Source organism: Gopherus flavomarginatus, chromosome 1 (genome assembly GCF_025201925.1).
Source record: "Gopherus flavomarginatus isolate rGopFla2 chromosome 1, rGopFla2.mat.asm, whole genome shotgun sequence".
NCBI lineage: Eukaryota > Metazoa > Chordata > Testudines > Testudinidae > Gopherus > Gopherus flavomarginatus.
The window spans coordinates 290,260,514-290,276,682 of record NC_066617.1 but is presented as its reverse complement, the minus strand read 5'-3'; the positions used below and the strand labels follow the sequence as shown (position 1 = coordinate 290,276,682).

At 42.6% G+C, this 16,169-nt stretch overlaps 1 protein-coding gene across 14 annotated transcripts in view; it reads right to left on the bottom strand.

Annotated features, from left to right (window-relative positions):
- Window positions 1-16,169, bottom strand: part of MYCBP2 (MYC binding protein 2) — a 445,111-nt gene that overhangs the window by 237,331 nt on the left and 191,611 nt on the right. For all 14 annotated transcript variants that reach the window (XM_050946493.1, XM_050946502.1, XM_050946519.1 and 11 more), the window contains 2 exons: window positions 13,441-13,575; window positions 13,273-13,356 (listed from right to left, as the gene is read on the bottom strand). In XM_050946493.1, coding sequence (XP_050802450.1) covers window positions 13,273-13,356; window positions 13,441-13,575 — 219 coding nt within the window. The remainder of the gene's footprint in view (window positions 1-13,272; window positions 13,357-13,440; window positions 13,576-16,169) is intronic.

The following is a 16,169-nucleotide window of genomic DNA, read 5'->3' as shown; positions in this document are numbered from 1 at the left end:
CGGTATTATCTGTGAAAGCCCCTCTCTCCACTCTGGATTTACTCCCCTTTATTCCCACCACTCAGTCCAAAATAAATCCAGTCTATTGACCTACACGACGTACTGCAAAGCCCACGCTACTAAGCAGAGCAGGGCAAAAAAAATGCTGGTATTTATAGACAGGGTGAATTAATCTGACTCCATTTGGTTATTTTTCACCTATCTCCTGATCCAGAACAAATGGGTACTGCTGGTGTTATTAGGTATGAATTCCTAACGTAATGCTTCTTCATTTGTAAACTTCTGTACATCCAGTCTCCCTGGTAGAAGGTTTTAATTTGTAATTGCCCGTGCATGCAGTACTGGCCTTTGAAATATTCCAGAAACTAGCTACCCCCCGGCCCCTCCTCTGCTGTCCCCACTCCCCCACAGCCTTAGCTCACCGTGCCGCCAGCACTCTGGGTGGCGGGGCTGCGAGCTCCTGACAGGCAGCGCAGCTGCAAGAGCCACCGGCCTACCCCAGTGCTCTAGACTGTGCAGCAGCGTGGCTGGCTCCAGCTGGACGGCGCGGCTGCCAGTCCTGGTGCTCTGAACAGCATGGTAAAGGGGGCGGGGGGTAATTGGATAAGGAGCAGGGGGTCCTGGGAGGCAGTCAGGGGACAGGGAGTAGGGTGGCAGTTGGATAGGGGGTGTGGTCCTGGGGGAGGGAAGTTGGAGTGTGGGGTCCCGGGAGGGGGCGGTCAGGGACAAGGAGCAGGAAGGGGGTTGGAAGGGTTGGGAGTTCTGAGGGAGGCAGTCAGGCGGTGGGAAGTGGGAGGGGGCAGAGGCCAGGCTGTCTGGGGAGGCACAGCCTTCCCTACCCGGCCCTCCATACAGTTACGGAGCCCCGATGTGGCCCTCAGGCCAAAAAGTTTGCCCACCCCTGTGCTAGAGATTACAATACACAGCTTCATATTGCGCTTCCATCAAAGTGTTCACTAAATAAAAATGCTAATTTTGATACAAACATATAGATCTAATTTATATCTCATTTAGCACATCTGTAAAAACGATGGTAGTTGTGGAAATATATTCTAACAATATATTTTGGGAATTTTATCTCTTCAGTGAAGTTACAGTATATGATGACATGGAAAATACAAGCCCCTTAAAGCTTACATCAAAGAGAAAAAGATTCTCCATAAACTTTGAAAAATGTGTTATTCATCAAAATCAAAAGAATGCAAAGTTGTCAAAAGCTACCAGTGCTGGACACAATTCTGTGATGCAGGCAGCAGAAACCTGAAAAGATTAACTGTACTGGTGGCTACTAGATACATTTTCTAGTTTAGATGATGTGCCATCAATACTCTATCACAGGGGGTTGCTTTCAGAAATACACAAGCAAGTCGAATTTAGCACATATTACTCCCGGGGGAATTCTGCACAGCTGCACACGCACAGAATTCATGCCTCAGCAGACCTCTTTACTTCCCTGCAGAAAAATGAAGACTTTCTGTCAGGGAAGCAAAGTGAAGCCACAAAAGCGGTTACACGCCCCACCCCAGCTGTATGGACGTGGTGTTTCAGGTGTCTGAAGCAACCAGCAGAGAAGTAAATCATTGGGGGAGGGGTGGACAGCTTGGTTGGTGCTGGGTCAGATCCACCCCTCACTTGCCCAACCCCCATGTATCCAGACCCCTCCGCCAAGCTCTCCACACCCAACCCCTCACTCCGCTGAGCCTTACTCCCTGCATGTGCAACCTCCCCACCATCGAGCCCCTCATCCTCGAGCTCCCCCCAGCAACCGGACCCCTCCACCAAGCCCCATCCCCTGCATCCAGACCCCTCCTGCTGAGCCCCATCCTACGTATCCAGACCTCCACCCCTGCACCCAGCCCACCACCCACTGAAGCCCCCATCACACTTGAACCACTACCCCGATGAACCCCCACCCCTATGCACCTGGATCATACCAACAAGCCCCCCACACCTAGAACTTCCTCTAACTGAGCTCCAACAAGCTGCACCTGGACCCTCACCAACCCTAACACCCCAATCCCCTCACACCCAGAACCCCCCTGCTGAGCCCCAACCACCATCATCTGGACCCCCCTGCACAGTCTCATTGTCCAGGCACCTGAACCCTCCCACTGAGCCACTCACACACAGGTTGCCTGACACTGAACCTTCTCCCCCAACACTAAACCACTCCATACCTGGATCCTGTCAGACTGAAACTGCCTGCCCATAACTGGTGCATCTGGTACAGAGGGGCAGGGCCCCAGAGGGGTTCTGAGACATGTCCAGCCCTTGCACTGTGTCAGGCTCAGGTGCAGGGGGAAAGAGGGGACCCTGCACTGTGCTCTCCCACCTCCATGCAGCCAGTGGCCTGTGGTCCCACTGGCATGCCGGAGCCTCCACATATATTGACAAATAAAATTGGCATAATTTTAAAATACTGTGCACAGGATTTTTATATTTTTGGAGCAGAATTCCCTGAAGAGTAACGTGTCACAGTTGTACCGAACCAAAGAAAGAAAACAGACTGAATCAGAACAAAGAGCATCATGTTCACCTGTTTCTATAGCCGTTAGAATAAAGCACAACATCCAGAGACTGGTCTGCTCCATTATTTGCTTGAGAAACACACATGAGAAAGACAAGCAACTTGATAAAACAAACATATGAGAGAGAAACCAATCAAAGGAAGGCAGCACTTCAAAAAAGAGACAATGACATGTTGCACAGAATACCTGTGGAAGACATGATTTCCAAGGATGCAATTTATCACTCAACCTCTCTTACTTCCTGTCAATAAGTCCAAGCTGCTACAAAAAGATATAAAGCCCTGTTTCTTTCAGATGTAGAAACTGCAAGCTATTCCAGTAGCAAAATAACAGGCAAGATTAGGAAAATAACACACGATGGTTCTGCAATTTCATTCTATGCACAGCATGGTCAAGGAAACACTATCATTGTTCTGTGCAACACTAACATCAGTTGATGCTCTCCAGACTGCTAGTAATCTGAAGCAGGAATTTAAGAGTCATCCAAATGTTTGGGGGATGTTCTTCTGGAGAGTCAGCCTGATTAAAAGTTTTCAAATGAACAAGTGGTTTTGGATAACACTGCTTCAGTCCTTCAGTTTGAAAAAGCCAAAATGAAAGCCTCAGAAGCCAAAGCCAGGTCATTGTATGTTTAGAGCGGTCAGCTACTTTTGTGCCCCAGTTGGTACGTAAGAGTGGCCATACTGGGTCAGACAATGGTCCATCTAGCCCAGGATCCTGTCTTCCAACAGTTGGCAATGCCAGGTGTTTCAGAGGGAATTAATAGAACAGGCAATCAACAAGTGATCTCTCTCATTGTCCACTCTCAACTTCTCACAATCAGAGGCTAGGGACACCCAGAGCATGGGGTTACATCTTTACCCATCCTAATAACCATTGATGAACCTTTCTTCCAGGAACTTATCTAGTTATTTTTTGAACCCATTTATAGTTTTGGCCTTCACAACATCCCCTGGCAAGGAGCTCCACAGGATGACTGTGCACTGTGTGAAGGACTTTGTTTTGTTTTAAACCTGCTGCCTATTAATTTCACTGGGTGACCCCTGATTCTTGTGTCATCACAGAATCATGGAATATCAGGATTGGAAGGGACCTCAGGAGGTCATCTAGTCCAACCCCCTGCTCAAAGCAGTACCAATCCCCAACTAAATCATCCCAGCCAGGGCTTTGCTAAGCCTGACCTTAAAAACCTCTAGGGAAGGAGATTCTACCACCTCCCTAGGTAACCCATTCCAATGCTTCACCACCCTCCCAGTGAAAAAGTTTTTCCTAATATCCAACCTAAACTTCCTCCACTGCAACTTGAGACCACTACCTCTTGTTCTGGCATCTGCTACCATTAAGAACAGTCTAGATCAGGGGTCGGCAACCTTTCAGAAGTGGTGTGCCAAGTCTTCATTCATTCACTCTAATTTAAGGTTTCGCATGCCAGTAATAAATTTTAACGTTCTTAGAACGTCTCTTTCTACAAGTCTATAATATATAAGTAAACAATTGTTATATGGAAAGTAAATTAGGTTTTTAAAATGTTTAAGAAGCTTCATTTAAAATTAAATAAAATGCAGAGCCCGCCGGACCAGTGGCCAGGACCCAGGCAGTGTGAGTGCCACTGAAAATCAACTCGCGTGCCACCTTTGGCACCCATGCCATAGGTTGCCTACCCCTGGTCTAGATCCATCCTCTCTGGAACTCCCTTTCAGGTAGTTGAAAGCAGCTATCAAATCCTCCCTCATACTTCTCCTCTGTAGCTCCCATTCTTCTCTTCCCAGTTCCCTCAGCTGCAACTCATAAGTCATGTGCTCCAGCCCCCTAATCATTTTTGTTACCCTCCACTGGACTCTTTCCAATTTTTCCACATCCTTCTTGTAGTGTGGGTCCCAAAACTGGACACAGCACTCCAGATGAGGCCTCACCAATGCCGAATAGTGGGCATGATCACATCCCTCAATCTTCTGGCAATACTCCTACTTATACAGCCAAAACGCTATTAGCCTTCTTGGCAACAAGAGCACACTGTTGACTTGTATCCAGTTTCTCGTCCACTGTAACTCCTAGATCTTATTCTGCAGAACTGCTGCCTAGTCACTTGGTCCCTAGTCTGTAGCAATGCATGGGATTCTTCCGTCCTAAGTGCAGGACTCTGCACTTGCCCTTGTTGAACCTCATCAGATTTCTTTTGGCCCAATCCTCTAATCTGTTTAGCTCCCTCTGTATCCTAGCCTTACACTCCAGTGTATCTACCACTTCTCCCAGTTTAGTGTCATCTGCAAACTTGCTGAGGGTGCAATCCACACCATCCTCCAGATCATTAAGGAAGATAGTGAACAAAACAGGCCCCAATACTGACCCTTGGGGCACTCCGCTTGATACTGGCTGCCAACTAGACATGCAGCAATTGATCACTACCCGTTCAGCCCCCTGATCTAGCCAGCTTTCTATCCACCTTATAGTCCATTCATCCAGCCCATACTTCTTTAACTTGCTGGCAAGAATACTGTGGAAGACCGTATCAAAAGATCTGCTAAAGTCAGATGTGAAGGAATAAACAACGTTTCCTTTTTCATTTTCTCCACAGCAGTCAAGATTTTATAGTCTTCTATCACAGGAGTTTGTCTTGTGGTTGACAGCTAAGTAATAATTCAGCCAGCAATGAATATCATCCTTCAGAAGATGTTCAAAGGTCGTGTCACTCAGTTGCAGAGTTAATAGCATTTAACAGTTCCAAAATTATCACACCACTCGCTACCATGGGTTTTGGTCTTGCAATTTTATTGACATACTACACCTTCATGGATTCTACATCAATTATGAGCATGTGAGTGCTGCAAAAACTGGGGCAGAAAAACTCCAGAGAGGTGTGTTCATTCCAAATGGAATTGTACCATTTCATGCTCGTAGAAATCTAATCCATGAAAAAGGAGATAACATAGACATCAACGTAGAGACTACTGATGGAAAGAATACCTTCCATTCAATGGCTAGATTAATATTTCAATAACAGTTTTCATACAGTCCTGCATCACAAGAAATATCACTGAAACATGGGAAAGAAAAGTCACTTACTCTCCCAATCAGAGTATTTTATGCAGGTTGCATCATTTGAAAAACCTAGAGCACATCCAGAACAAACTCATCATGAAAAAGCATGAGAGAAAAACTGTTGTTGCCTATAGATGAACATTGTCCAAGATCTCTCCTGGTGTCTTACGAACTACCACCTTGTGATGTCCTACCAATACCAAATGACATTGATATGGTTCACACTCAGGTGATTCCATTTTAAACTGGTTTCAACCACAAGCTCGCAACAAAGAAGAGTACCTAAACAGAACTTGCATATGCACCTATTATGGATGCCAAAGCAGCTCACATGGCCACTGTCTATATCACAATGCTGAAATGTCAGGAAATGTCAGCAATTCTAGGACAGCACCATGCTGTTCAGACCACGGAGCAGCAGCATGCTGTTGCTTAGCAATTGGAAAAAAAACTTGATACCAATATGATTCACCTGGGTGGCTTTCACACCTTGTGCTGCTTTATTGTATATATTGGGAAATTTGGGGGAGATGCAGGATTGCTATATTTTCTTATTGAGTCTGATATGTATGCAATCTGTACTGCAGATCAAACACTTTCTAGAAAGCAATTCAACCCATGCTCTGTATAGCTTGACTCTAGCATCTGAGACCCCAAGCGCTCTGAAATTTTATTTGTTACATGGTACGAGCTGGGAGAGGATACTTGTACAGTTCCAGCATTTGTCTGGCAAATATTGGCTGCCAAAATATGTACTTGAGTCTGAAGACATTAAGTCCTTACAACAATACTTCATTAAAGAGTTTGGTGATGCTGTATCTCAGCATATACTAACACAACTAGAGGAACTTTATACATAGTGGTATGTCCAGTCTCCAACATTCAAGTTCTGGGATCAATTTATCCAGATTATGCAGATACTACTTCTAAATGTCTGTGCAAAGAGGGGTTTGGAAACCTCACCTATACACAGCATGACATGTTGCCATACTTCTTTACAGCAAGCAGGCCCAGCTATGCCAGGTGGATACCAACCTCCATTCCTGATCTGTTAAATCTCCCTGAAATAGTCCATGGTGCCTTTAAATCTGCAGAATTTGATGTGCATGAGACTCCTGGTTCTTTCAGTGGAATTAAGAGTGACATGGGGACAGAGAAAACTGTCATAGACGCTAAAAGGTCAGCAGTGGAATTGTAGGACCGACAAGAAAAGGGTAAGCCCTGGTTAGATGGACCCTCACAGACATGTCCTGGGTGAATATGCAAAAATTATGAGAGAAAGAACTGTCCTAACAAAAATTACACTGGTCTACAATTTTTGAGAAGTCATCTGCTTCAGAGATAAAATGTGCTATTTATTATGTATTTTGATGTGCTGAATTCAAATATGACAATTAAAACAACTGATTGGCTACTGTTTCTAAGATATTTAAGGTTTTACATTTTATGTCTATGTATATTGTGTAGATAGTAGAGTTTTATTCATAAATTGTAAACCTAGGTCTTTTCATGTGTTTATGGTTGCTTTACATGATAATATTTCACCTGTCCTGTTTATGTAACATTTTAAAAATCAACAAAAGGGTTATATAAATAAAATTTATTATGAAACAAAAAGGCAAAAAACTATTATGTACATAGTTTAGTCCTATTCAGTGTCTACTCGGCGCTTCTTGGCTTGTCTCCTGTATTCATTAAATGGAGCATCACTTGTCACTGTCCAGCAATAGTCTGCAAGCATTGATGGGCTCCATTTGCCCTGATAGCCTGCCAGGAGATTCCACTGCTGTAGTCTGGAGCCCAACAGCTCTGCCTTACTCTTGGGTAGTTCCAAATCCCTGATAAGGTCATTCAGTTCACCTTGTCTTATGAGGTGTGGTTCAGAGGAGGAGGATGGGAGAAAATGTGGGTCCTGTGACATGGATGGTTCAGGACCAGAAGTTTCATCCTCTTCCTCGTCTGACTCAAGTGAGAAGGATTCTGGTGCATCAGGAACCGGCAGTCCTTCTCAGTGGGGTACTAGGCGTATAGCTGATGGAATGTTTGGATAATGCACGGTCCACTTTTTCTTCTTTGACACACCTTTCCCAACTGGAGGCACCATGCAGAAGTAACAATTGCTGGGAGGATCTGTTGGTTCTCTCCAAATCATTGGCACTGCAAAAGGCATAGATTTCCTTTTCCTGTTCAACCATTGGCAAAGATTTGTTGCACAAGTCTTGCAGCATAAGTGTGGGGCCCACCTCTTGTCCTGATCTCCAATTTTGCAACCAAAATAAAGGTGATAGGCTTTCTTAACAATAGTGGTTATACTGCGCTTGTGTGATGCAAAAGTCACTTCACCACAAACATAGCAGAAGTTATCTGCACTGTTCACACAAGTATGAGGCATCTCTGCTCACTTTGGCTAAACAGAATGTGTCCCTTTGCAAAATCAAACACTGACAAATAAGAGGGCACGACACTGTATGATTTCTAGAGCTGATAGAGGGCAATTTGTTCAGCAGAGTGATGTAAGCTTCGTTATGATTGCATCATCCGTGACTTCCAGGAATAACATGACGCAATTCATATCATGTATGATGCAATACCAGCTTCAGATTGCATCATTCATTGTTTTGCCTCTAAAGCAAGTACTGTCCAAACCCAGTCATAGATTTATTCATAGATCCAGTCAAAGATGTATTTTAGTCATTTCTGGTTTAAATTGAGATCCCTTCCCTTTATAACTCACTTATCCTCTGCCATTCCCAAGTCAAGGGTCGTATATACTGACCCAATAGCATATCTTGAAAACTAGAGCCAATCAACAATTTTAAGCATCATTTTCGTTCTCAGTGACCCAGAATTAGCAAAGTTGAACTACATTTATTTCAGAAGCATTTTGGCTGTAGAGCAGTGTTAGTGAAGACAAAATCCACAAACCACCCCTTGTCTCTGTATTCAAAAGGGACGAAGAGCATATTACAAACAGCAACGAAGAGTCCTGTGGCACCTTACAGACCAACAGATGTATTGGAATATAAGCTTTCATGGACGAATATCCACTTCGTCAGACGCATGTAATGGAAATTTCCAGAGGCAGGTATAAATATGCAGGCCAGAATCAGTCTGGAGATAACGAGGTTAGTTCAATCAGGGAGGATGAGGCCCTCTTCTAGCAGTTGAGGTGTGAACACCAATTACAGTTATTGTGAAAAATGTCATCAATATGACAAACCCATTTGACCTTGTATCACATCCAGAGGTGCTTATCAACATATCTAATGGACAGCATGTAACATCAGATGTACAAGAGCATCTAGTGAAAATAGATGTTGGCGAAGAACAAATGGAGAATTTTGTGAGAAATGCACTTGCTTCTGATAAGACACATGGCTTCTTCAGTCCAGTCAAGAAATCTGGCATCAAAACATTTGCTAATATGATCAAGATGACAAAATTTAAATCCAACAGGGAGGGACAATCATGGCAGCTATCAATCCAAAAATTGTTTCCCATAAAGCCCTGTCTTCAGCAAGATGCAGAGATGATGTTTCAAATGCAACTGGTCTTAATCATCCAATGGGATCCATGCTTTCATGCTGATGGAACAATGATAAGAACAGACAGAGCTGAATTTTGACATCAGCTAGAAGCTTTCAAGCTGAAAGAATCCAGGAGCTAAGAGCATGCAACAAAGAAACCAGTGTATATCAGAGATGCTATGGCTGTCATACAAACAATGGCTGGGAGACAAATTCCACTCATTTCATGAATTGGCTCCTAAGTATTTAATGTAGGTCCTAACAGGATTTGACAAAGCTAATTCTGTAATTGAAGTCTGACTGATATGACGATAACAACTCTGAAAAGTGCAGAAAGACGGCACCAGACAGGATCTAAAGTTGGATGGAAGAAATACCAGGTGATTGGTGGATTTCCTATGTCTTCACGGAAAAAGTTTCGAAACATGGCACCCAACAAGTAGTCACTTGTAAAATTCCACTGTGAATATATGGTTCACAATGCACCTGAGAGTGCCGAACCACACCCAGCACAAACACTCCTCCTAGCTCGAGGCTTTTTCAATGGTGAAGTAGCAAAGTCCATCAACAGTAGAGGTGCTGAAGAAGCCCAAGACTTGTACAGCATTCAAGAGGTAGTGAACACAATGATGTTTCTGCATGCTGTACGTGCCAATACGGCTCTTGGGTCCCTTGGTGTCAAACGTACAGTAATTAGGTCAGACAGTACAGATGTTTTGATCCTTGCTCTTCACTACTTTCCAAAAATGGAACACACCAATAACCTGGATTGGAATAGGCACCATTACCAGCACAACTGAAAAGCGTCACTTCGTAACCTGCACATGCAATGTATAATACACTCACTCCTGACTTCTGCAACATACTTCTTGCTATAAACACCACAGGATGGGACTCTGTCATCCCTATTTGGTATTGGGAAAAATCTGTGTTTAATGTTGTCAAAAGAAAAGGAGCTTACCTCTTCAAAGATCCTGTCAAACTGGGGGAGAGAGATGGATAAGCTGCAATTTCTGAGGCAAAGAAGTTGGCAGCAGTGCTGTATGACCAGAGAAATTAAGAAAGTGAGACCCATAGAGACCTGACTCGATTGCACCTCAATCTAGCCATCAAAAAGAACAAGTCACTGTCCAAATTCCCCCCCATGTGAAGATAGTTTTGAAGAGCATATCAGCAAACAAAGATTTGGATTTCTTTGAGCTGAGGTAAACCAGATATTGGATCATCCTTGCAACATGGATGGAAAAATGTGGATGATGAACTACATCCTGTATTTTTCAAGGGCCTAATAGTACCTTAGCTTCAAGATCTTCTTTTTGCCTGGACCCCTAAGGACAATCAACTGTGCCTGTAGTCACAACAATCCTCCCTGCACAGAACTATGTACATGCTAAGACAATGAAGACTGTGGTAACCTATGCACTCTTGACAGAGTACATAAAAATGATGAACAAGATGATGATATTGACTAGAAATGTCATCATTTCAATGATACCTGTACAAATTCCATATTAGATTTTGTTTTACCCTTTAGATTGATGTGATGCTTTGAGGTCACAAAGAAATCCAACCTTATGTCTTGAAATAATACAGTCATTAAACTAATAGAAACGAATGCAAATATTTCAAAGTGGTTATTTTAACATGTTATGCTGTTGTTTATGTCCATTTTATGGAAATAGCACCACTTGACATTTCCACATCACATCTCACCCTCACTGAAAACATAGTAAGTTTTCAAATAATATGCAGGTGTGCAGAGGGTACATTATGTCAACCAAATCAGTGGTGTGCCACTCACCCATATTACTGTACTTTTAAAAGTTGCTTCAAAAGTGCCTAGCACCTGGATAGGTGGATTTTTATTTCTGTAATATAAAGTAAAATATAGAATTAATTGACATTGGAAATACAACTATCAATTTTACTCTCTTGAAATATTACTTTCTCTATATATAGGTATCCAGCTGAATCTTGAAACTTTGCAGGAAATTTCTCTTTCTTGTAAAGACAGAGCGAGCTTCTCCAATCTTGGCTTTCAGGCTTGATACTTTGTTGTTGTTTTAAGCTTCCTAGACTTTTTTTTTATTCTTTAAAGGTAGATTAATGTGTCTGAGCTTTGTCTTCCACTTTTTGCCTCAGAGGAGACAGAGTATCTGAAATGGGGGGGACGGGAGATTTACTGAATGAATAATGAAATAGAAAAGGCTGGGAAAGAGATGCAAGGCCTTCTGAAAGAGCAGATAATCGGGAAAATGACAGGCTAACAAAAGCTCTCCTGGCTAGCAAGTTCACTGAATGGAGCATTTCATGTAACATTTCAAAAAGAAAGCACTGGAGTAAGAAAATGTGGAGAGGAGTAGACTAAGGACTCTGAGAAGACTCAAAACAAGAGGGAAAGGAGATCTGGAGTCCCTTGAGTTTGTGAAAGGAGGCTTGGAAACCTCCAAGGCTAGGAGAAGGGCTGGGCCTCAAAACAGAAAGCTCAAAATAATGTGATTAGGAAGAGAAGAAAATATAACACAGGGAACACTTAAGAGAATATCAACCAAAGACAATTATTCACTGCTGCCTCAGTATCTTTTTAAAGTCTGACCACCCTTCCCAGCACTGTGAATCTAGAGTGGCATATATTTAGGGAATATATTACATCCTAAGAAAGTTACACAAATGGAAAATTCTCTTTTGAAGAGGACAGTACGGTGCATAGCTGATGAGGCTAATTTTTTTTAAAAACAGTCTTTACTTCAGCGATATCTTTGTGAATTGCAAACTTTTCACTCATTTGCTAGTTTTAAATGAACTAACTAAACATGTATGTAAACTCAATTGGTCACATTCATTTGACCTTTCAGAGAACGAGAGAGAGATTGGAATCAAAGTAAAACAGCAGGCAAGATTCACAAAACAACAAGAACCCTAAAGCTACTTCTACAATACAGCTTATGTCGGTATGACTTATGTCCTTCAGAGGTGTGAAGAAACCTCCCCACAAGAAACCTAAGTTATGCCGATATAAGTGATCGTGTGCTCAGTGTTATGATGGCAGGAGAGCTTCTCCTGCTGACACAGCTTCTGCCATTTGCGGAGGTGGTTTTATTATGCCGATGGAAGACCTCTCCTATCAGCATAGAGCATCTTCACTAGACGCACTGCAGCAGTGTCAGTTCAGCTTCACCACTGTACATGCAGATATGCCCTACGCAAGATTTTTGTAGCCCATATTTCAATTTTTATACCTATCACACTTTAAGGTGTCAATTCACTCACACCAAGGAAATCCCCAAATAACACTCTGATCTTAGCTAACATTGTTGTATGCACAAGGTGAAAAGCAACACTCAATAACACTCCCAACTAAGCAATATTTTCCTGTCATACATATTTACTGTTTGTTTTGTGGTAGCACTTAGAGGTACCAATTAGGATCAGGGCACAAGTCTGAAAGACACTGAAAAAAATCCAGAGTTGCTTACTGTTTGAGAGAGACTGGCTTAGGCTTTACTGACAACTCTTGTTGTCTACTGGTCATTGAATGTGCGCCAAGAAATCCAACATACTCAGAATCAAATGCAAAGTCTTATGATTGAGGCCTAAAATACTTACAGCTGAAGCTCTGTGAACCACAGAACAAAATGGTGATAAATTGCAGTATCTGCTGTTTGCCCATAAGCTTTAAACCCAACTACATGCCAAACATAATACAAAAATACATAGTCAAGGCCTGTGGTAAGCATCATTTCAGTATTTTCTCTAAGAAGCACTGCAGCAGGAAATTCTGTATGGTAGTTTTTGAGAAACAGCCTACAGCAATAAGCCTGCCAAAACATTAAAGACCTTCAATCTGTCACAAAAATACACTATTTTAGGGGAAAAGACCAATATACACAAAACTAGCAGCTAAACTAAGGATAAAATATTGTGAACATTTAAATACAAAATTTAAATACTTAACACACCACAACAACCTTTTAAAACCAGATGAAAATAACTTTTGGTATGACACATACTTTACTTCATGTCTTTTCAGCTATAACTTAATTTTCCCACAAGTTTTCAAACATCAGTTTCCTAACCCACAAAAAGGCCCTAACATGCACTGTAGGCTTATCTTTACAGTACTTCCATTAAAAAAAAAAGATTCCACAACCTGACCCAAAAATGGATGAAAATATTACCTGTATAGTAACTGAGGGATCTGTCCTGCATTAACATCTGTACCATTATTTGATTTCTTGGAACTCTTAAACTGGAAAACAACGCTGAAAGAAAAAAACAACTTTCGTTCAAGTAATATGAGATGCTTTCTTTCATACAAATATATGAGAGACACAAAAATAAATTACCCATCATCTGTTGTAATAGAGGCCTGTCCGTGAGATCCACAATCACTGCTAGGGCCTGACACTCGTGCCCAGGCTACATACCACCAACCAGCTTGCAAGAGAACTGGTTCATCAAACATCATTGCATATTTTTCTCTGGGGGAAGCAAAGTTTGAAAAAATGCCTGAATTAATTTACAAATTAAATTATATGAAATTCAACAATCAACTTGAAAAAAAGACAATCCAAAGTAAATATCCTAAACCCAAATGAACCAGAAGGATGATGATAAAATGAAATATCTATCTATTTCCACTCTCAACTTTACACTACTTTGCATTGTGCTGGTGGTGTGTGGTTGTTTTGTTTCGTTTGTTTTTTTCAGAAAGGCAGGACATCCACTAAACTAAACTTGGAATTGTTCTTAAAACATAGTCAATGTCCTGAAAATCAACTACAGATTTAAAATGTTGAATAGGCTAATGAATGCAGTTAGTTTAACAAAAAACAGAATATTAACATTATTTGCAATAATGCATAGTAAAGAACATGGACAATGCACATTTTTACTACAGCTTTACAGTATTTCAGGGAAACAGGTCTTTTTATAAAGAATTTCAGAATATCACACAAATTCTAAGGAATATGTTAATATAAACATACTCACATGAAAGGAACTAAGAACGTGACATGAAAGGGTGTCAAGATACACAAATATGGAACACATAGAAAATATGTACAAGTTAAAATCCTGGTCTCATTTAATTCTGATGATTGGATTAATAATGAATACAGTGGACTTCAATGGGACTAGAATTTCATAGAATATCAGGGTTGGAAGGAACCTCAGGAGACCATCCAGTCCAACTCCCTGCTCAAAGCAAGACCAATCCCCAGACAGATTTTTGCCCCAGACCCCTAAATGGCCCCCTCAAGGACTGAACTCACAACTCTGAGTTTAGGAGGCCAATGCTCAAACCACTGAGCTATCCTTTCCCCCATGAATAACTAATTAACCTTTTTTAAGGCATCTTCTAACCTTAGAAATGTGAACTGAATGTAGCCCTGCTGCTGTGACAGATGGTAAGAGAGCTGTTATTACAAATTTGGGCCTCTAAGAGGACTTTTTCTCACTTTACCTTAGTTCAGCAGATGAGTGAGTGAAGAAGCCCCTGCAATGACACCTGCTGAATCCTCTGAGCTACCTGACTCCTCCTTGATTCCTCCTACCTTATGCATATAGGGACTAAGGAATGATGATCAGCATTTCCTCCAGGCTTCCCGCTCTCCTGGACCAAAACATGGTTGTTCTTCATATCCTAACTGGCTGAGGCCAGGCCCAGAGTATTTTGACAATGTGCAGCTTAACAATGGTACTGCTCTAAAGCTGCCAACTGCACTCACCCAGTTCTGGAAGTCCACTCTCTGGGCACAGAGAGAACAGAAGATATCTGGCTCCTTACCTGGACCCTTCCTAGACAAAGGAAAGGGACAGAACCCCCAGTCCCTCCACAATCTAGGGGATGGATGCAATGTTGCAAATGAAGCAAAGGTGAAACACCTGCTATGAGAGGAAGAACTGAGACATGACTAGGGAAAGACACAAAGCGGCAACCATGTATTATGAGGTGGCCCAACAATGGGCAAGGAGTTGAGACAGCTACACAACTTCAAAGAGAGACAACTGTATGGGAACAGATTTAGTGGAGCTGTGAAGAGAACTAATGAATTAGGTGAGGGGAAAGAGAAGGAAAAGCGAACTGATAATCTGATGATGGGGTTAATAGTGAGTGAATGAAGTTATGACTGAGTTGGGAATGTTTTTGGAATCAGTTCATGAACTGGTGATTGAGCAGGGATTGACTAAAGACAGCAGGTTGAAAAAGAATGGGGATGAGCCAGAATACCTGTGACTTATTCATGAGGGTATGAAGTAATAAATGAATGGCAGGTTGGTGTAGAAGTTTGATGCGCGTGAGAAACAGGTGTGAAGTATGCTCTGGCAGAGCTCTAACCTTGTTCTGTGGGTCCTGCGCTTCCAGGCAGTTTATGCTAGCCTCAGAGGCTCACTGCGACCCTCCACATAGCCCTTCTCTCTCTAGGGCCAGGGTACAGTCTACAGAGTCCTTTTCATCATAAGCCAGCAAGGAAGTTGGTGAGAGAACTCCCATAGTCTCTGTTGTCCCTACAGGCTTACTCAACAGTTAAGTCTCCTGTCCTGAGAGAGGTCTGTCTTCCCTTCCCAGGAGGTGTTTCTATAGTGGCAGGTTGGGGGAAACCCGGGCCCACGCTCTACTCCGGGTTCTGGCCCAGGGACTCTAATGGTAGCAGCTGTTGTTGGCAGCCGACCTTTCACTGCGAGAGTTGCTACATTTCCCTGGGCCACTTCCTCACAACTTCCCCGCTTCCCTCTCTCAATGCCTTCTTCACCCTTACCTTAGGGCTCTCTTTCCAGTGGTTTCACGGTGTCTTCATTCCCCAGCTCCTCAGCTGCACTTCCTCTCCTCTGGCTCCCTGGCTCTCTTTGGCTTGACCGGAGTGAGCCCTTTTATAGTATCAGAGGGGCCTTAAATTAAGTCAGGTGCTTAACAGCCTCACCTGACTCTTTGCAGGTTAATTGGAGTCAGGTGTTCCCATTAGCCTAACAGCTTCAACTGATTCTTTACAGGCGAATTGGAGTCATGTGTCCACCCTAGCCTGGAGCAGCCCTTGCTCTGGTCAGTAAGGGAGCAAGGCCTGATGCCTGAATC